This window comes from Vigna unguiculata, chromosome 4 (assembly GCF_037176805.1).
Source record: "Vigna unguiculata cultivar grain cowpea cultivar isolate G323 ecotype 2 chromosome 4, ASM3717680v1, whole genome shotgun sequence".
NCBI classification, from domain to species: Eukaryota; Viridiplantae; Streptophyta; class Magnoliopsida; order Fabales; family Fabaceae; genus Vigna; species Vigna unguiculata.
This window is the reverse complement of record NC_140795.1, coordinates 48,399,238-48,421,432: the sequence shown is the minus strand read 5'-3', so window position 1 is coordinate 48,421,432 and position 22,195 is coordinate 48,399,238. Positions and strand designations below refer to the sequence as shown.

The window sequence follows — 22,195 nt, the reverse complement described above, 5'->3', positions numbered from 1 at the left end:
AAATATACTAAATCAATCATTATAAAATAAAACATTATATATAATTAGTTTTTAATTAACAAATATTAAACCATAATGTGTCAAAAAATGTTATTTACATTTCTGTCGTACAAATATCATTACTAAAGTCTTCACTTCTAAACTAATACATTCAACAAGAAATATTTTAATAAGTGTAATTTGTTCACCACATAATCACAGTTCAAATATTTTTTAATTGTCTATAATAATTAATAGTGTATACAAATTTTTAACCCTTTTTTCTTTTTGTATTTATTAATCAACCTTTTAGTTTCCATGGTTTACAACTTATGCATAATGAAAAATCATGATATATTTTTTTTAATAAAATTTATACACTATACATCACTAGAAACATTAACCTTTCATATAGAAAGACAATTTAAAATTTAATAATCATATATCATTCTACAAAATGACGTATATAAAAAAACATGAAAGATAAAACCAAATTCATAAAAATACACAACCCTACCAAAGAAAAAAAACTATTCATAGGAGGTAGAAGTTGATATTTATTACCAAATTATTTAATTTTATTTATTATTTTTCTTATCATATAAAAAGAATGTGCAAATAAACATATAATAGATATATTTTATCGTAAGCTTTCTACACTTCTAAAGCATCTACGTTGAAGATTATAATACTACTCATTATGTTATTATAATCAAAAGTGTAAGTTTAAAACATATATCTTATAAAATATTTTCATTAAAATGTACTAAAATGACATAAAATTCAAAACCATAACTCTTAAATAAAACATTAGATTATAAAAATAAAATTATATCTATCTTAAAAACATAAATAAATGAAAAAACCTTCCCAATAAGTTAAATGTAACAACCAAGTTCAAAAAGTGTTATAGCACAGTGCAATCCAAAAAAAATAAATCAAAATTTTATATTATAACTCTTGGAATGAAGACAATCGATCACTTGTTGTCATTATCCATTACATTTTTCTCTTACAGAGAAAAATATATCACAATTAAGCCACGCTGCAAAGACACATTCAGTGAAGAAAAAAATATCTAAGTCACAATTTCAAAAATCACAAAAATAAGTAACAAATATCTCTTTATACACATAAATTTCAACTGCAGTTTATATGAAAAAATACAATCCACTGGGAGAATTTATTGTCAGTAATATAAATAAAAATTTGAATTTCCATCAACCATTGGAATTTTACACTTGAACACTAGCCATTTCAGCCAGCATTCTGTGTATGTGTTTGGTTGTCAGGTGATATATGAACTTATTGAAACACAAGGCAGAGATTGCTACATCACTGCTGAGCTATGTAGTTATATGCATTCATGGGAACTCTGATGAGTAAATTTTAGGTAGAATAAGAGAAAATGAGAAGTTTAAATTACATGATATCATCATCCCAATCTCAATAAATTACATTTTACAGGCGACTTAAGGAATAGCATCTCAAAATTAGTGTCTGCCGCAAACAAAAGTTCACACCACACATGGTAATACAATTGAGACGTTCTTCCATCCCTCAAGCACCTTGCAAATCATCTTTGAATGTTGTTATCAATGAACGTCAGGTGTTGTCTAAATATCAGTTAAACCATCATAACGTCCATAGACTTCTTCACTTCTCCATTTTGTTAATCATACTGCTCAACTGTTTCTCTAACTGCAAACCAGACAGAAGGTGTTAGACCATGACTTCACTGCTGACTTCCAAATACCAAATTTTCAGAAAGCAAATGTGTGATAAGGTAATCCATGGTTGATCCTTGAGAGACTAAGGAACATCTTGGTAAGTAACATGCAGCTTTGGTAATAAATTAGTGCTTTCAAAATTTATGAATTATACGGATGTAGGTACAAGTCTTGGCACAAAAAAGGTAGCAGTCTTGGTAGGTTTTAATAAATTTACCATCCTTGGAACTAGTAGGAGTTTAATGTACTAATACTGCCTAAAACATGTTCCTATCACCTCGTGAACATGGTAATGGTAATAGGAGAGGTCTAATAACAGGTGAAACAATAGACTCAACAAATTTTACTAGTTGTATTAGAAGGTAGACTACAAGCTTAACTTAAGCTTAGTAGGTGGGATTTGCACCCACCTACTTATATAATATATATTTGGTCATATCTCTAGTGAATGTGGGATACTCTAATTGGACTTTGAATTTTGATATTGTTTGCCCAAGTCCCCCGTCATGTAGTATGGGGAGCTTGGTTAAGCATTTAAGTGTTGGATTGTCCCCTTTAATAGCTATTGAGGATGAGTTCCCCAAGTCATTGGATACGTTGTCTCAAAAAAGGCTACCCTCTTAGGGACAGTTTTATGATAAGGGTATGAGAATTAGGAAAGTCTAAGTATAGCTGGGTTACTGAAGTGCTTGGATACTTATCATAATTACAATTTTAGGTCCAATAATGGAATTCTAATATGAATAAAACTAATATTTTTCGATTTCTAATAATTAACTTATGAATTACAATTTTTAACCCCATCCTAATCTCATGTCAATGCACAGTTTCAATATGCCCCTAAACAGAGGCAACCAATTGTTCAATGGGAACAATGGTTGTTACCTGGATAGATTGTAAATTTAGAATTTACTTTGCAAAGGCAATGGGTACGGAATTTGAATAGAAATATATTGAAGAAAAAACAAAAATGTGAGGTGTGAACGATTGAAACTAAAACATGGCATAAACAAATAGTTTGAGATGAAATAGAAGAGTAGGATGGACCAAGATTAAAATATACCTGAACATTTTTCATCTTTTGTCTTTGTAATTCCTCAACAAGGCTTCCAATGCTGACATAGGAGTTGAAAATAAGATGTACATTGAATTTAAGTTTCAAAGATTAAAGAATAAAAAATTCAGTTGTATCATGTACCTCTGTTGGAGTTGAACCACCTGAAAATGCAGCTCCTTCTCCCTGTTTGTTGCAGGTACCTGCAAGTTGTACAAATATGAAACCATTTAACACAACAGTACGAAAATAGCAAACTACAGCAAAATCTAAAAGATTACTTTTTTATTGTCTTTCTGCTTAATCCTTTACTTCATTCTTAAATTCATATCCGAACCGTGTCAACCACAGTTCCAAAATTCAACGTGTCATATTCCTTTAATATTTTTTATGGGTCTAATCATGGTCAAGAAGGTCTGCTACAGCAAGGGGAAAGAGGACGAGGATAAGTTTAGAAATAGGATGTCAATGCAAAACGGATTTGAGAAAAAGAAAACAGCAATCAAACACCTTTTGTTGGATATGTGAGCTCGTGTAAATCTGGTGTAAATCTGGAGTCAACGTAAGAAAGATGGCCATTTATGCAGTTTGTAATTTTAGTACCAATGTACTATTAAACTTTATGAGAGTGGCTTGTGACTAGATTGATTATGAAGTAGAAATATTGAATCATTGTTGTGTTATAAGTATTATGCCATACAAGGTTGTTAAACTCAAGAAGGATTGTAAGATTCTTACCCAAAATGCAACAACCGGATATTTACTCCATGAATATGCTTAAATATTGTAGAGATCTTTATATTTTTATAATAGTATAGTAGAAAAAAAAACTTCCCATTTTATTTAGGCCCAACAGCCACTCTAACCCAAATGACAACAGAAACCCTATTTTCATTCTCATTTTCCAGCGACAGGTGAAGACGGCTCCTGTGGAAAAATGCTCAGACAGTGGCAAACAAAGAAGATCCCCAGAGATGAAGCAGAGTCAGAAGGGAGTAGGGTCACACATGGGGGAGAAAGAATTTTGGAAAGAATACATTCAGTTTGTCACCCATTGTCTCTCCCTGAATTTATTGTTCATGGAAGATCAAGATCCTACTACAATACCGCTCATGAATGAAACCGGTCATGATTCACAGCACGCGATACTGTTTAGCACAAAAGATTGCGCAATTTCTTGATATGACTTATAATTTTAACAACGGTGGTGTTATGCAAATAAATCATTAATAGTTTTTTAAAGTAAACTCTTATAAGATTCAACCAGTCATTTGAATATAAACTGATAATTTGCATAGACTCTCCAATTTGACAACGTTAAGCACGCTAATCACTTGGATAGTTTTGGGTTGGATGTTGCCACGAAGGGCAGAGAAATTGTCCTTCTGGGGTATTTTAGTCTCCCAAATTTCCAAACTTTCTCCACATTCCCCTTGGATAATGCTTCTCATCATTAAAGAAAAAGTATGACGAGAAAAATTTGTACCAGAGTAATTTACCTGCAAACTATCAACTGCCCCTGCCTCCACTGGTTCTGCATTTTTACCTGTAACAAGTTAAAAAAGTAAAAGTAAACAAACTGAATTGCCAGATATTTTAAGGGGAAACACACACAGAAGCATTACCAGAAGACTGCTCTGCATACTTTATTAATTTTATAATCTCTTCCTGGCAAAACCCATTGGAAAATAAGGTTATGATATATACTTGTCAAGTGTAAAAACGATAGAAAACTAAGAAATTCAACAAAAAAATACCCTTTGCAAACCATTCTGTTGCAAGATGCACTGAAGCGATGGAAGAATGGCACCAGCCATGAAATTTTGATTTGGTGGACTGGTAGGACTGACAACTGGGCCAGAAGCATTGTTTGAAGGACCCTAAATGAGGAAAAGAAAAGGCAATGGTTACAAAGCCATTGCGTAAAACATAAATCACCAAGTTCCATCTTGGTAATTAATGAAATCCACCATTCAAGCAGACAAATTCAACCAAAATTGTTATAATCACAAATTAGCAAAGGTACAATCTTTAATAAACAGTATAATGTGCATATAATGACTCTAGCAGATCAAACCAGAAATTAACAAGATCCATAACTCATATATGATGGCATTATTTGAAGATTCACCATACACAAGAAAAATGACAATACACACTCATTTCACAAACTCTTCAATATAAGGTGAATTTCATGTTGGTCCCACTAGTTAATATAAATAAGACGTTACCACCCACGAGATTTAGTGGGTTCCATATTACTTTCACCCAATAATGAAGTGCCAAAAAAACTGCTTTACTAATCTCTACAAAGAAATCTTCATCATGGATAAAAGTAATAGGTAAAAATATCTGCCATTTGATACAGACCATTGGATTGAGATCAGCCGATGTGACCTTAAACCGCCCCCTACGCTGGACAAACGCTCCATCTGATGGGTCATCAACTGTGCACAACAAAAAAAAAAAAACAAAGAAAAAATATATACAAGTCATTTTTCAATGCATTTAATTTTAGATAAAATAAAAATCTAGCTGGAACAGAAGAAAGAAAACTATAAAGTTTATCAAAATACACCTAAACCCTAAACCCTAAACCCTAAACCCTAAACCCTAAACCCTAAACCCTAAACCCTAAACCCTAAACCCTAAACCCTAAACCCTAAACTATAAAGCAGACTAAGAAGATACACCTACCCAATGGAAGGTTGTTGGTATCTCTCTTCTGTCGATATTGCAATGGTCCACTGTGATTCCTCTCCGAAGAATACTTTGTTTGTAGGTAATCCCTTTTAAGAAAAGCAGAACATATGATAGCACATTGCAAACCAAATATGCAGCAATAGTAGAGTAACAAGAATGTCTACTAGAAAAATAAAATATCACAATTCTCTCGATCTCAGATCATTATAAAACCAAGCTTTCAACATATACCAAATTTTCATAAATTATTAGTAATCATGTTTCATTTCCTAATGCAACCAGTGCAACTGCAAGTATGATAAACAAAACCCAAAATATAAAAGTGATGAAGACAAGCACAAAACAAAGTGACAGACATTGCACAGCATGTGTAGCTATAAATTTTGGACAATTCAGTTTGCTCAGATCCTTTTGAAAAAAATACTTCATTTCCAAGAAACTGATTTTGAATGAGAAGTTCTAATAACTGGTCCAGAAGAAAATGGAGAAGAAAAATAATGAAGCTACAAACAATTGTTGTAACAATGAAAAATTACCTGTCCCCATCAGTAACAACCTTTTTGGGAAAAAGAAAATTATCAGGTAGCAAAGAACCACTCGGAAACTTTTTTTGCTGATTGTTGGCGTTTTGTTGTAATGAAGAACTTGGCCCAGAACTTTCATTTCCATAATCCTGATCCAGATCTCTTGGACTGTTGTTATTAACGTCATCCTCACACATATCAAAACATCCTCTGCATGATTTACATATAAATAAGATCAAATGTTCTATAATTAAAAATGCATTGTTATTTGCTAAACTATAACATAATTGTAGAAAATGCTAGGAAGAATTTCAACTGGTCACCAAAAGAATACTGATTTGAATATTCAATTATACATGCCATTTGCCACATCCAAAATTTCTCTTTAATTCTTAATTAGACAAAAAAAAGGTAATATAAACAAGTATATCATTCTATATTTTTATTAATAAATGGAGAACTGAATCTAAAAGAATATTATTGCTTAAACTTCTACATACATCATATAGTAAGATTTAATGAATTGATTTGAGATAAAGTGATAGCAAAGGGCTCAGTTTGCACATTATAACTATTTTACATAAATAATTACTAAACATAAAACGAACAACCTGATTTCTAACATACAACCAACAGTGTTTCAGCTTGCAATACAAGTTCCCACATAAGTGGAAACACATATGATATCATAACCCAAATTTCAAACACATCGCTAACACTTGAAAATTTAAAAAAAAAGAAAGAAGATGAAAGGGAAAGACCGAGAAGATAAACATACTTAAGTGCTTGAAGAGGTTTACTAGGAAATGAAGCAAGCGAACCCTCCAAATCCTGAAGATTATTAAATCCATCCTGAAATATGGATATGGTGTAAATCCTGTCCAGTATACTTAAACAAAAAGGTTTATAGTTCAAAAAAGCACAAGGTAAAATAAGCATTAGATCACTTTTGGACAATAACAGTACCTCCTTGTTCTGAATGGGTGCATCATCTGAATGATTAGCTGTTACAGATGATAACGTCTCTGCAGAATCCCTGAAGTCATCCGATCTGACTTTTTCCTTCTTATCCTTTTGTGGCTCATCTACATTAGGTATGTCATCATCTTGAATCTGTTGACAAAAGAAAAATGTTTTACAAAAAGATAACAATGTCCAACAATGCTTAAGTTTCCAACCTAATTAAAAAGAATAAATAAATAAGACAAAGTAGGAAGGTAAAATTACTTACAAGAGCAGCTTGACTTTTTAAATCTTCCAGGTTAAAATTCCAGGCACTAATTCCTCGAATATATTCTTTCTGTACGTACAATACAACACAACACAGACACAATGATACAGTAAAGTGACATAATGAGAAATTGTACTCATAAAACATCACCTTGCATAAACAGTCACAGAAGCAATCATTTACACGCATAACTTAAAACAAACCTACCTGAGATAACTGATCCTTATCCTCATAAAGAGCCTTGTTCTGCACCAATAAATCTGCCTCTTTAGCCTGTTACACAAGCAAGAGAAATGATAACAAAAACCCAAATAATTTATACATAAAACAGGGGAATTTGCAAATGAACAGCAAACCTTCAGCGATCTAAAACGATCTCCTAAAGGAGCCAGCCCTTCTAGAATGGTGCGAGCAAGATATTTGCTAGCGCGTGCATGTTTGAAAAAGTGGTGCTTTAAAAGCTTTTCTGAACTTGGACGCTTTTTTGGGTCTTTTACTAAGCAGGTGGCAACCAACTCCTTGAAAGCCTAAAAAGAGATGAGGAAAAGTTTAGATATAAAAAAAGAATACAAGTAATAGATGCTACGAACTACAAAGTGCTTTAGTAAACAACACAAACCTTTGAAAATCTCTTGTCTCTTTCATAATCAAGACCTGGAGGGGCATTTTGTAAAGTCATAAGCAAAACCTGCATCCAGAAAATAAGTGAAAAAATTCAACCATGAGCTCACAGAAACAGAGACATGCAGCTGATAGGCAATTGCAAATATTCGAAGACAAGAAATTACTTTCATAGGTGGATACTTGGAAAATGGGGCATGACCATGAGCAAGTTCAAGTGCTGTTATACCAAATGACCATATATCTGCTCTGTTCACAGAAAAAAAAAAATAGAGAACCCAGCAGAGTGTAAGATATCAGGAACCAAAAGGATAACAATAACAAAAGTATTAATTGTGCATACTAGGGAAGAAAAGAATAGAAAACACTTACTTAAAATCATATCCATGTAATTGCTGCATGACTTCAGGAGCCATCCTGTGGAAATAAAGACAATCCATAGCTTCAATAATCATTCACATGATAGTAACCAGACGAAGAACAACAATAAAGGAGGGTTAATACCAGCAAGGTGTTCCAACAAAAGTGTTTCTTGAACGTTGCCTGTCTCCAGTATCAAACATACATGCTGACACTCCAAAGTCAGCTAGTTTGACTGCACCATTAGAATCAAGCAGAATATTTCCCGCCTGCACAGTTGCAAATATTTAAAAGAGGAGAAAAAGAACAGAAAACCAACAAACATGAGGAAACGGGAAAGATAAAAATAAGATATAGTTGTTGAGTTCAGCTACAGCTTTACAAGCACCACAAAAGAAGAAAACCAAAATCTCAGATTCAATGCATTAATGCTATTTAGTTTAAGATTAAGAAATCTAGCTTTAAGATTCTCAATTTTCAATATCACAAGGGTGCATAGGTTTTAAAAAATAAGAGGGCAGATAGCTAATGCATCACACCTTAACATCTCTATGTATGTGACCATGGGCATGAAGATAAACAAGAGCTTTGAGAACTTCATGCAATAAAGTAGCAATAACAGGCTCTTCAAAACCTTCCGGATAGGCAGATTTCATTATATGGAGGCAAGAACCCCCAGCCATGTATGGCATTACAACCCATAGATTGTGTCCAGTAGTAAAAGAGCAATGTGCCTGTAAAACATTTGGATGATCAATCAAGCTCATGGTCTGTACCTCTCTTCGAATGCCATCCTGCACAATTTGCAGAAGTATCAATAAGAATGTATCCAATATGACAGATATGGAATATAGTCACATAGATGAATAGACAAATAATTATCAAACAATGAATTAGAGATTGAATAAAATTATCCTTGAATTAAAGCAAATAATGCAACCCACATAATTCAACAGACTTAAAGAGTGAACAAGGGAGGAGACAAATACATAAATTAGCACCAAACAATGTAATGAATAGTGATGGTTGAAATCATTCTTTCATAATATCATTAGCCCCCGAAACCAAGTATGAAGGAACTAACAGCACAATTTAACTAAAAGGAATGTGATGTGAAATTGAAAAAATGTCTACATACCAAATCATTATTGCACTTCTCTAGATCGAGAACCTTGATTGCAACTATCTCGTTGAGAGGAACACAAAGAGCCCTGTATACAGAGGCACTAACGCCTTCACCAACTTCTTCATATAACTTGTAATCTTCTGCATTAAGAGGGAATCTTTTTTCCAAAACATGCTCCATTTTTCTTCTTATAACATAACATCAATATGTTTATTATTAAATGCACCACCCGAAAAAATTTGGTCACATACTGAAGTGGTGAAATCAATGTTATAATACTTCCAGGTTGGTAGCATTTGCCGTTTTCTCAAACCAAACTAGAAAGTGCATCCAACAACTTTACAGGGATGCTCTTTTATCCACAACCAAAATGCTCCTTTCAACACTGATAATGCTGTAAGTAACTGATAATCGCTCTAATTCAATTTTAATTAGTATTGCCAATCTTGAATTTTGAGATGTCTGCCTACTTTTTATTCAGCAAGGTGTAACAAATTAAACAGACACTATAACATATTACACAACTAAAACAGCACGAGATAAGAACCAGAGGAATCCATTTAGCACTGCACGCGGATAGGAAGGAGAAGAGGGAATCACGTCAATCTCCAATATCTGCAGCAATGGTGACAACGAAAAATTCACTACTCAAGAAAATTAAACAATTCTCCCTACAAATTAAAAAATATTACAGAACAGAATTAGAAGTGAGATCCACACTTGCAATAATACCACAAAGATGATATCCATCATATATCTTTGCATATATATGCAATGCAAGTATCATGAACTAGCAATCTAAAGATTAAGGTACTAGGTGAAGACACATGAATGGATTCATAATATATCTCTAACATGCATCCTCAATCAAGAGCTACTAAATGATGCACAGGCCTACTTAACTTGTCTTAAATTTAACTTTTCATTAGAAGAATGAGTCTGACAAGAATAAAACCTTAGACCACTAAGAGAAAAACAATTATGAAAATCAGAAAATTAATTTCAACTGTTAAAATAAAAGTAATGTTTTTACCTCGCTTATTTAGGGCTTCAATTTTCTTTAAAAGGAGATTTTGATCCAAAAAGAATTTTTGAAAGAGCATATTTTTTTAATGAATAAAACATAAAAGAGTGAGCTTTAAAAGCTCTAACTTCAGAAACTCTTGACTTCAACTCCTCTATTTCAAATCAAGAACACATTATCCTTGAAACTTTAACTTAAAAGTAATCTTTAATCTCAAAGAATTATAAAATTACCAAACAGACTACTTTATTTCATGTGGTTTTGCTACCATTAAAACTCTTTATTTCTAGATGATAGGTTATGGCTCAAATCAAATGTCTACTTTTGGGAGAAGATTACTGGTTTAGATATGCATGGCACTATCAATATTCTTTTTTATTTTTTGCCTATTTACTTTGTTCTTTGCTCTTACATTATGGAAGATTCCTCATGCTTTAATTAAAAAGAAAAAAGATCCTTAAACTTTAAAGCTCCGAGTCCTAGCCTAGGCAACTTCCATGATTAAGGCAGTAAAATAGACTCAGATTCATTTAACCACCTCAACATACACAAGGCAAAACCAAAATAATCCAGCTCCTTATCCATCACTCATTACCAACAAATAAATGTAACTTGTTTAATTTATCCTTTGTAAAGTCAGTAGCAGTAGCTAGAAACAAACCTTTGGCAGTTCAATCACATGTCAGTTCTGTTGGGTGCTTAAATACATCACCAATTGCCAACATAAAACAGGACCAGTATGCCATTGGGAATTCCAACCTAAAACACAAGATTTATCAAAGTCTTTTCCTAATGCCAATGGAATATGTTTCAATCCAAAATATATGATAAAGATTTCTTGCACATTCTTTAGTGCTGCTGAACGAATTTCCGCAGCATATAAAATTCAACACCACCCCTCCCTCCCTCTCAAAATCCACTGCTCATAGGGAAGCAGATGGTTCAAGGTATGGACATCCTTCTTCCCAATTCAAACAGTATTTCAGTAAGCTTAGGACTCAAGCCTTAAAAATGCTAAGTCATCTGAATTCTTTTTGCTTCCAAAAATCTAATAAGACATTATTCACCTCTGCAAGACCTGATAACTAAAATAATAACTGAGCCAGAGAAAAACCCACCTTTCAATGTGTTAGTAAATTTCTCTTTTTTATTAAAAGAGAAAAGTAAGTCCTTAAAACATGAAAGCTCATTGACCTCCAAGTAAAGGAAATTTCCCAAGACTGGGCCAGCAAAATAGATTATAAGATTCAGGTAATCTCCTCAACATACAAGCAGAAGCAACGTTAAAATCATCCAGCTGTACATCCATCCCTCTCTGACAACAAATAAATATAATTTGTTTAATGCATGATGCAGCCTTTGTAATGTCAGAGTCATTATAATTTAAAACTTCAGCAGTTCAACCACACTAGTCTTGTTAGTTGCTAAAGTACATCTCCAACTGCCAACACAATAAAGCCTATGCCATGGCCAATTCCAGCATACAACACAAGATTCATCATAAGGGGCTTTTCCTAATGGAATTTTCTTGATCGAAAACATTAGATACAAATTTTCTTGTACATCCTTTAGTGCTGTAATGGACTAGCTAGCAGCATATAAAATTCTACAACAAATTCCCCTTTCCTCTCAAAGTCCTCTCACGGGGTAATAAATAATATCAATGCATAAGGTACACACCACACACTTCACAATATAACCAACACTTCAGCAATGCTTTGCTGTTAGCACTCAAGCCTTGAAAAGCTAAGGGCTTTAGATACAATTAACCATTATAGATCACATAACACTTGTAAGTATACCCTCTTCCTATCCACAAGCCATTACTCTTGCAATAAATTGAGCTACAAAAAATCCAGCCTTCTATGTTTGTCATTATTTACCTAACAAGGACTGCTATTATCAATGCACAAACTTCATTCCCGTGCAGAATTTATTCCTCTATTCTCAAATATCTATCCACCTAAAAATCAGTAAATGGAAGAAGATTATTTATGCTTCCAATGGACTTCTTTGTATGTACTCAAAACACCATAATCATGGAACTCCAAGCTAGTCATCCAAAGCTTGATATGGTTCATTTGAGTAATTAAGTGATGACATTCGTAGAAACTCATTAATAAACACCACCAAATTTGAAAGCAGAAAGAAAATTAACAAGGAATTTAAGGACAACATGGGGAGATTGAGGTGTGTGTTCATATAGATAATTTTCTGAGATAGAAATATCATTTATCCTCAATAATTAGGCAGAGAAATTCCATGCATGTTATATATTAAGAAAACCTAAGCAAATCAAAGCAACAAATATAGTAGGTATGGCTTACATAAAAATGGGTGAATACACCGCAATCCAAGCTTCTCCAGTTAGGTAAAATTTGATCTAGCTAAATTTGGGCTTCTCTTTTCCTCAAAAGGAGCATTTGGAGCAAACGAATTTTAGAAATATAAATGTTCAAAGAGCAACTTATTTAAGTGAAGAAACAGTTAAAAGAATGAGCATTTAAGAAACTGGTTTTACATGCAGTTTAATTTTAAATTAAAACTCTGGGCTTCTACTTCAACTTTAAAGTTGCTTTTATGCTCCACAAAGGTTAAAACACTAACCATACAAATATATTTCTCGTATAAACTATGCTTTCCTTGAGGGTGGGTAATAGATTCCAGTTTTGGGATGACTTGGGTAGAAAATCAGCTCTTGATATATGCTTACACACATCTCTCTTGTCTTTCCCCCAAACAATGAGTTAGAAGTTAGAAAAATGATTTGCATGAAACCATGATTACTCCCTAGAAGAGTCCACGGATCAATTATTTGATATGGGCTAGAACTTGGAAGATAATATATGGAACCAAGGAGACCTAGATCAATTGTACTTTAGTTTTTCAATAGTCCTTTCCAGAAACTCAAAGCTCCACCTAACATCACATCTTGTATCTGGTTGGTTACAGGAATAGAATTATTTCAATTAACATGTTGCAAGTTTTTAGGCCACATACAGCTCTTTCCTCTCATATGCAAGTTATGGTGCCTACTTAGGATCCATTCCACATTTATACTTCCAATGCTCAGCCACTGTTTCTGTATGGAATTCCTTGATTTGCCGTCTATTATTTCAGACATATGCTAAATCCCTGGACCTATACTCGACAATTAGCTTTCAATATTGTGGTAAACAAAAAGGAGAAGCTCAGGGCACAAGGTGTGTACATCCTTCTCTCCCCAATAGATAAAGCACTTCAAAAAGCTTAGTTCTCCTTTTATAAAGGAGAGACAAAAAACAATTTCCTTGAAAAGTTAAGATTTAAGAGCTCCTGGACCTCTGAGCCAAGAAAGCTTCCCATGATTGATCCAGAAAATAGATTTTAAGATTCAAGTAATACCCAGCATACAAAATGAAGGAAAACTAAAATAAACCAGCCATGCCCATCCATTACTCCATTGCAACAAATAAATGTAAGTTGTTTAATCCATGCTTTGTAAGGTCAGAGTCAATAATAGAAATAAACCTTCACCGCCTCAACCACACATCAATTTTCTAGTTGCTTAATTACACCCCCAATTGCAAACACAGCATTGCCCGTAACATGGACAATTCCAACCTATAACATAAGATTTATAGTAAGGCCTTTTCCTAATAGAATCTGCTGAACTTAACACTAGATAAGGAATTCAGTTTGTTGTATATCCTCTAGTGCTGCAATGGATTTCCGACCAGCATATAACATTCAACAACAAATCCCCCCACCCTCCCACTCAAAATCCTCCTCCCACAGGGAACAAATGATATCAGGCCATAAGGTACAGACTGCAGACTTCCTACCTATACAAACAACATTGCAGCATGTTTGGCCGATAGCACTACAGCTTTGAAGAGCATAATTTTTTAGATCCCACAAAAATTAGACAGATCCATAAACACATCAAAGTATACCCTCTTCCTCACTCCAAGCCACGGCTACTACGATAAACTGATCCACGGAAAAATCCACCTTTTTTCTCTGTCTGTCATTATTTACTTCAACAAGACCTACCATTATTATCTACCCAAGAATTTCATTTCCATGCAAAATCTATTTCACCATTCCCAAATCCTAGACTTGCATTAACTCAGATACACAACCCAGTGAAGTCAACCGATGCAAAATCCAACAATTAAGACAGTGCCTAGTAAAGCACCAAATCCAATCCCCAGTCTTAATAAAAAAAAAAAAAAAAAAAAAAAAAAAACATCTTTCAAAGATTTTCAACATCTATTAGCACTTCAGCTGCAACAGAATCATGAAATTCAACAAAAGCAAACAACCCACAGGCATTTTGATCAACACAATTCACCGATAAAAGCAAGAACAAACATTATGGCTGCCACGAAAAGGGAACAAAAGAGAATTCCCCCTTAGTAAATGATAAAAAAAAAAAAAGGAACATTCAAGAGAGGTAAACGACAGATTAAGCAGAGAGAGAAAATCCGTGAATTGAAATTAGAGTTGGGAATTGACGAACCTAGGGTTTCCAGTGCGAAGAAGAAAGAGCGTTTACTTGAATCTGACCAAGTCAGAATGATAACAACAACAAATGAGAAATCGAGTAGTCACCAAAATTCAATTGCTCCTCTGATCAACCAAAGGAACCACCATGGATGGATTGCTTTGTGTTCCCTTTTCTCCAATTTCACATCAGAACTCTCTCTTTCACTCTCTCTGTTTTTCTGAGTTTGCTTCGGTTTCTGTGCCACAACACAACAACACAACGCACACTTCAACCTCGATTCAATCTCAGTACTGATGACTGGTCTCTCTTGTTTTCGGACACAATTTAAACAAATTCAAGAAAATGAAAAACCATGGGAATAATTATGAGACACAGTGCTTCTCCTCTTTTATACTGCTACTCTTCCAAATTCACAACACTGATCAAATTAAGTAATGCTAATTACTACCATTATATATAATTAATTCTTCATTCATTTTTTTTCAACCCTATTTCTAATCAATAATCAACGTGTTTTTTGCATTAATAGTAAATTAAATGACTAATTAATTAAACATATAAAAGGTATATGAAGAAGTTACATATTTTATTTTATTTTTTAAAATTAATTATAGTTTTCATAAAACAGAAACAAGTATGAAATTTAAAATATTAATTATATTTTGGGTTAAATATGTTTTTTGTCATTTAACTTTTAGCGAATTTTAGAATTAGTCTATTTTGAAACGTTGAACCAATTTAGTTTTTTATTTTTTGAAATATGTGGATTTAGTCATTTTAATCAAATTTTGTTATGTTAGTTGTATGTTTCGTACGTATTTCAAGATTGTAGTTGAGTTATTTATAATGTTTGACATAGTGTTGCTTTAGTGATAAGTTAAATACTATTATAAAACACGCTTTAAAAGTCAAATAAATTTAATAAAATTGGATTAAAATGACTAAATCCATATATTTCAAAGATGGATGACTAAATTAGTCTAAAATTTCGAAATAGACTAATTCTAAAATTCACCAAAAATTAAGAGATAAAAAACATATTTAACCCTTATATTTTTTAGTATTTTTTAAAAAATGAAAATAGATTACATGTTTCTTAAAAATTGCCTATACTATATTATTTTTTATTTATTTTCGTTCATTTTAATTAAAAATTCTTAGGTCTGAAAATGATTATTATAATTTGAAATTTATAAAAAGAAACAGAAATATAATTTGATTTTAATATATATGAAAAAAATTTGAGAAAAAATAAACTAATAAAGACTGAAGTAAGGTCCACCAGGAGATTTTCAATTGAAGTAGGTGAATTTATCGGACTCTTTTTTATTTTATCGCCAAATTCTCGTGTCTCTTGAAACTCCTAATAAAATAAATAACATCCACTGACATAAAGTTGTTTCACTTTAATTAATGCAATTAAATAAGTTTTAAATACAAAGTTTAAAGTAATTGTAGTATTAAATTTCAGATTTAAATACAGAGATTAAAACAAAAGTGGTATTAAATTTGAGTCTTAAATATAAAGTTTAAATTGGTGGAATTTTTTTATCTTGTAGTACAGTTTAAGAATTTTTTTATACAAATTATAAATAGTTTTATTAAAATAATTATAACGTTTTAATGTATACGTTATTTAATAATTAATGAATTTATTTATTAATAATGTCATAAATTAATATATGATAAGTATGATTTTATTGAATTAAAATAATAGATTAGTGAAAATACAAATGTAACATCCCAATCTCAGCAGCTTAAAACTAATAAAAATAGGGAGTTTCATCATAGTTTCAAAACAGATAATCCAGTGTACCCAATATATTACTACAGTCTTACAGAAGGTATGACTAAACTAATAAACTCTATACTACCGACAACTGCTAAAGTTTCCACTGAAAACCTCCTCTTCAACACTAACACGATGGCTCTTCATCCTCCAGAAATGTCCTTGACACTGTAATCATATCTGCTCCCATCGAATAGGTGATCATCGCAAAAGGAAACATACAACACAAGACAGGAACACAAAAAGCAAGGGTAAGCTAATCTGATTAAGGAATCATGCAGTTCAATTATAAACAGAAACCATGCAATCTTTCTCATTATCACCAGAATCATATAGACCACCATAACACATATACATGACTCTAGACTTAATATCCGGATTATGTAAGCGATATCGGATCTCTTGGTGGCTTGCACCTGCGACGGTTCCCAAACTCTGCAGAGTTTGGACACAAGGGGTTATCACCCAACCACTCCCAGGGTAAGTCCCATCACCTCTATGGCGGATCGGGTCCATAGACCAGGACCTCCTGCTACTCCCCCAGACGTAATTCATCATACTCTACATGAGTCTTAATGGTTATTAGGAGCGTCAGGATACCAACCAAAACTGAGTCCTTATGTCCTTACATACATTAAAACATTCCTCTTAGAATTTCCCTTGAAATCCTAGTTCAACCACTTCTTATCATATTCCAACTTCATGCAATTTCACCACACATATTACCAGTCATAACAATTCATGCATATCATAACTAAGTTCATATTTTAACATTCAAACATAGCTTCATCCATTAGAAACAAAGAAATAACACTCAACTGCAGGAGTTCTCGCCCAAGCTAGAAGGTCTCGCCTAGGCAAAAAGGCTCTCTCGCTTAAGCGAGTCATTTTCGCCTGAGCGAGGCTCAAAACAGAGAACAACCCAAACTTTGGCCGAATTCTCACTCAGGCTAAGCTGTCTCGCTTAGACGAGAGTGACTATCGCTCAAGCGAGACTGGCTCACCTAGGCGAGATCTCGCGCAGAAACAGGGGATGAGTTTCTGGTGTTTTCGCTCAGGCGAGAGCTACTCGCTTAGGCAAAAATACCAGATTCCCAATCTGTTCTCACATGCAACAACAAAGAAATCTAGCACAATCCAATCATACACTCAATTACGCAATTCAAGCACTCATACAACAATCAATCATGCAATTCAAAGTCATCAGAATGATTTCTAGATGAAATTCAAGTAAAACAGTTAGCTTCCCTTACCTGTTATCCTGTTTAGATAACTTTATAAACGTCAACGCCTTAAAAACGTCAACATCTCTAACTCCACAGGATGCTCTATCTACACATAGAAACATCACAAGAACGATCAAGACATACCGTTATGATCACTGATCAGCAGAGACTCATACTGATGATTAAAACGTCGCATTCAAGCAGAAGAGGGTCTGCATGCAACAGAAAATAGAAAAAGACTAAAATAAAGAGCGGAAACTCAACTTACGCGAACGGAGAAACTGATCGGTCCAATTTGAAGAGCTTGCCGAGAGGATCAATCCTACGGTCTCGGTTCTTCAATCAGACGACCAGAGAGACAAAACCTCTAGAGAGAAGTTAGATAACTCTAGAAAAGTGATTTCTAGAGAGATGGTGTGTTTTATAATAATGAAACTCGTTTATAACAATTCTATTTATACTAAAACCTTTTAATATTAAAATAATCGAGTCTCACTATTTTTAAACCACTATCACTTTTAAAACGCCATTTTCTAGGGTCTTACATAGTGCAACTGGTGACATCTCTTTTGTTGAGAGGGTGTTAAAGGTCAGGTTTGGGGTTCGATACCCACTGACAACAACATGCCTTACGAAGTGGGGGACACTTGGAGCGATGGATTGGAGTGTATTAGGCTGCAGACCTGACATGACCCTCTTGATTAGGGGGTGTTATAACAAATGTCTACATGCCTGCATGAGTTCATTCTTTTCTTATTATAATACAAATATATATATATATATATATATATATATATTATAATTAATGAAATAAAAAAATTTATTTATATTTATAAAAATAATTACTTTTATGATTTTATCATTTCCAGTTTTTTATGATAAAATAAATAATTAAGTTTAAAAAAATTACAAAATTGAAAAAATAAAATTTATAAGAGTAAACAGATACAAAAATTATTACAAAGAAGAATTTTATATATATATATATATATATATATATATATATATATATATATATATATATATATATACACACGTGTGTGTATAGATTATTGATTTGAAAAAATTGAATATTAAAATTATAAAAGAAATTACAAAAATACAAAGATTTTAGTTTATATTAATAGTAGTAATTCTAAAAGGGAAAGGAACAAGTGACCTCATAAAGAATATACCCGAAAAAAAAGTTATATTCAAACAAGTATACGTATACCACAAGAAAATGTTTAAACATATTGTAAACATGTATATTCTCTCATTTTTCTTAAATATCATTTAATATATTTTATAAAAAATAAAAAATAATTAAATTTTCAGGTTTAATAAAATATTTATAAAATTGTATATTTTACTCCTTCTATTTCTACGTTACAATAAATATATATAAACTAATTAAAAGCTGAAAGATAAGACAGAAATACCACTATAATAATTCATATTTTCTTTAAAATTTAAAGATAATAGTTAAATTAAATTAAAGAAAGTATCACACTTATATCGTATGAATTTTACAGACATATAAAAATATCAATGGGACGAGTAAGATTAACATCAATTTTTAATTATAAATTTAAATAAAAATACAATACATAACATTTATAAATTTTAAACAAAGTATAAATAATTTATTTAAATAGTATTGAATTACAGTTTATAAATAAATAAATATTTTTTAAAATCAATCGATACAAAATAACTCATTCAAAATCAATGTGCTAATATTTTAATCATTTTAAAAAAATTAATTTAAATTACAGTATAGCAGATACAAGTATCTATCTACGAATACAGATACTATGATACTCGTACTTGCCCCATTAACATATAGATATACAAAATATTTGTACCCGCATAAATATCTATTTTCAATAATCATTTCCTAATGGTTGTGGGTTTTTCGGATATCCGTGGATTTGTTTTACATCCATATATATATATGTTAATTGTTTTTTGTTGTTATCCTATCATTATTTACGTAAGCAATTTGTGGCATAAAATATGGTGTTGATTGTGAAGTTGATGTATTTATGGCATCATTATTATTGGATCTCTATTATTCAAGTAAGCATGTTGAAACATAGGAGAAGCATTAGGTGATGACCAAACAAAACATGTCTACTCATTCATATGTCTCTGTCTCACCTGCACTGTGTTTTTAGGCTTTTTGTTTAGTCAATAGTTCAACTCCCAAAAACTAATAAAAATAACTTAAGTACAATCACATCACATGTTCAAAAAAATTGTTAATAGTCATTTTATATGTAAAAACCAAGAGAAGATGACATGTTTCTCTATGCTTTACTTGTTTTGATTAGAATTATAGTGAATTGATGAATATATAAATACTTTCTTTAATTGTTACCAAAAAAATTATTGTTTGGTGGAAATATTTCACTATCTATGTGTCTTTCCAATTTCAAATATATTCTTCCTTAAATTCAACCTTTTATTATACAAAACTTTATAACAATGATATATCACACTAAGGTTATGGTTTTCTAGATTCTGACTTTTCCTTTATGATATCATTTGTCATTTTCAAAGTTGCTTCCTATATAGAGGTAGGATTTATAATGTCATTATCTAAGAAATTATTTTAACTTTTGAGAGGAGGAGGTGTTGGTGGTGTTAAAATATACTTGGAAAAAATGTATATGAGAATGTTTGTGATGAATATGTTTTGAGAAAGTTTAAGTTGTTTTAATCATGCTTCAATACATCTTGTCTAGAAAAATATTTTTTGTTTGTTTTAATATAATAAAATTATTCTATTTTAGTTCTTATGTATATTTTTTTTTACCAATAATATAGTAGGTATTTATTTAAAGATTTTAGAAAGTTAAATTTTATCAATAGAAGTTAATTTAGTGTTTAAAAAATTGTATATTTATTATGTACTTTTTAAATATATGTATTTTCCTTCCTAAATAAGACCATGTTGGCATCACTATAAATTATGACATTTCAATTATGTTTATAACTTCATTTTTACCTTCTTCTTACTTATTTATAAGGAAAAAAAATGCATATATTAAAAGAACCAAATAACTAGACTAAATAACTGAAATAAAAAAGGTTACACATCATTTATTAGAAATAAAGAACTTTAAGAAAGGTACAAAATAGAATATAGTTTATTTTTATATTTAAAAAAAATTATAATTAGAAGGTTAAATAGTATAGGTAAATTACTAACACAAGATACATGAATTTATATAAATTACTAGCACAAGATATATAATACTAGTGTAAACATATATATCATCGAGTTGTGTGTTCGATTTTTTGAATATTTTGTATTATATTATAAATTAATAATATACGCTAATTAAGTTAATATATAAGAGAAAAATAATGAGAGTAGTAAGAAGTAACTGAATGTTAGTGGTAGAACTACAAATATAATAAAGAAACAAAAGAGATAAAAAGAAAAAGAGAAACATGTGATAATTTTATGCAAAATATTTCAAAATAACGATTATTTATAAGAGATCACAATTATATATATTTTTAAATTATTTAATAGTTATATTATTACGGGTAAAATGAGAATAAAAATTATATATATAATTAAAATAACTTTATCCTTTAGTATAACATTAAATATATATTTTCTTGATAACATTAAAACATAGGCTTAAATGTGAGGTTTTAATTAATTAAACTTTCACTCTTCCTATTTTCTATCGGACCTGAGACACTGACATTTATGAATAACATTAAATGATATTTATGATAATAATTAAGTATTTGTATTTTATTCTCAGTGGGAGCACATGGTTTTTGATCCTACATTTTTATGATACCAGATTTAATATTTCAAATTACAAAAAATAGTTTATATTGGAGTCGATATCTTTGCATTCAAATAAATAATTTGCTCCAAGTTCTGTCATAAAAGAATTTAAATCTATAAACATGACAATCGAAAATAAAAACTCTTTAAATTTAAAGATTTAAACATGATAGTCAGATTTTAAAATTAAATATTATTCGATTAGACGTTAGAAATTTAACATCCAATTTCGTGAAAAAAAATCGTTTTTTTTCACAATTAAGAAATAAATTTTAAATTTAACTTAATTTCACAAAATTATAAAAAATATGGTTTACCTCCTCTAATTTATTATAAAATCGTCTTATTATATTAATGTGGGATTCCGAGACTTTCAATATAATAATTTGAAAAAGATATATCAATGTAAAAGTTTTTATTTCAAAAAATCATCATTGATTGACTTTTCAAAGAAAATATTATAAACAAAAGTTTAAACAAATCTGTTCTGCTTTTAATTATTTATTAGGTTTCGGAAATAGTTTTTTTTTTATCGGATAC

General features: G+C 31.3%; 1 protein-coding gene across 6 annotated transcripts; it reads right to left on the bottom strand.

The window, feature by feature from the left end:
- Positions 1-1,086: 1,086 nt before the first annotated feature.
- Positions 1,087-15,217, bottom strand: LOC114181106 (Protein kinase superfamily protein). 6 transcript variants are annotated; one of them, XM_028067456.2, is made up of 23 exons: positions 14,857-15,216; positions 11,014-11,111; positions 9,876-9,943; positions 9,341-9,413; positions 8,742-8,996; positions 8,347-8,471; positions 8,215-8,259; positions 8,010-8,091; positions 7,841-7,909; positions 7,578-7,748; positions 7,429-7,494; positions 7,222-7,290; positions 6,957-7,103; positions 6,769-6,842; positions 6,003-6,200; positions 5,461-5,552; positions 5,134-5,210; positions 4,521-4,643; positions 4,389-4,431; positions 4,263-4,309; positions 2,908-2,966; positions 2,773-2,824; positions 1,087-1,680 (listed from the first exon to the last, which is right to left on the bottom strand). In XM_028067456.2, exons 5-23 carry the CDS (start codon positions 8,967-8,969, stop codon positions 1,636-1,638), a joined length of 1,812 nt encoding a protein of 603 aa, XP_027923257.2. In that variant the 5' UTR covers positions 8,970-8,996; positions 9,341-9,413; positions 9,876-9,943; positions 11,014-11,111; positions 14,857-15,216; the 3' UTR covers positions 1,087-1,635. The 6 variants fall into 6 exon arrangements, with proteins under 6 accessions (XP_027923257.2, XP_027923254.2, XP_027923256.2 ...); XM_028067453.2 differs by having other exon boundaries at positions 9,341-9,943; positions 14,857-15,217; XM_028067455.2 differs by lacking the exon at positions 11,014-11,111.
- Positions 15,218-22,195: the final 6,978 nt, after the last annotated feature.

Excerpts from the sequence above, each read along its gene's own strand:
- LOC114181106 (XM_028067453.2), bottom strand. The coding sequence starts at position 9,508 with ATGGAGCATGTTTTGGAAAAAAGATTCCCTCTTAATGCAGAAGATTAC. Across the intron at positions 7,749-7,840 it reads GAGACAAGAGATTTTCAAAG|GCTTTCAAGGAGTTGGTTGC; the intron begins GTTTGTGTTGTT and ends ATCTCTTTTTAG. Across the intron at positions 4,432-4,520 it reads AACAGAATGGTTTGCAAAGG|GAAGAGATTATAAAATTAAT; the intron begins GTATTTTTTTGT and ends GGGTTTTGCCAG.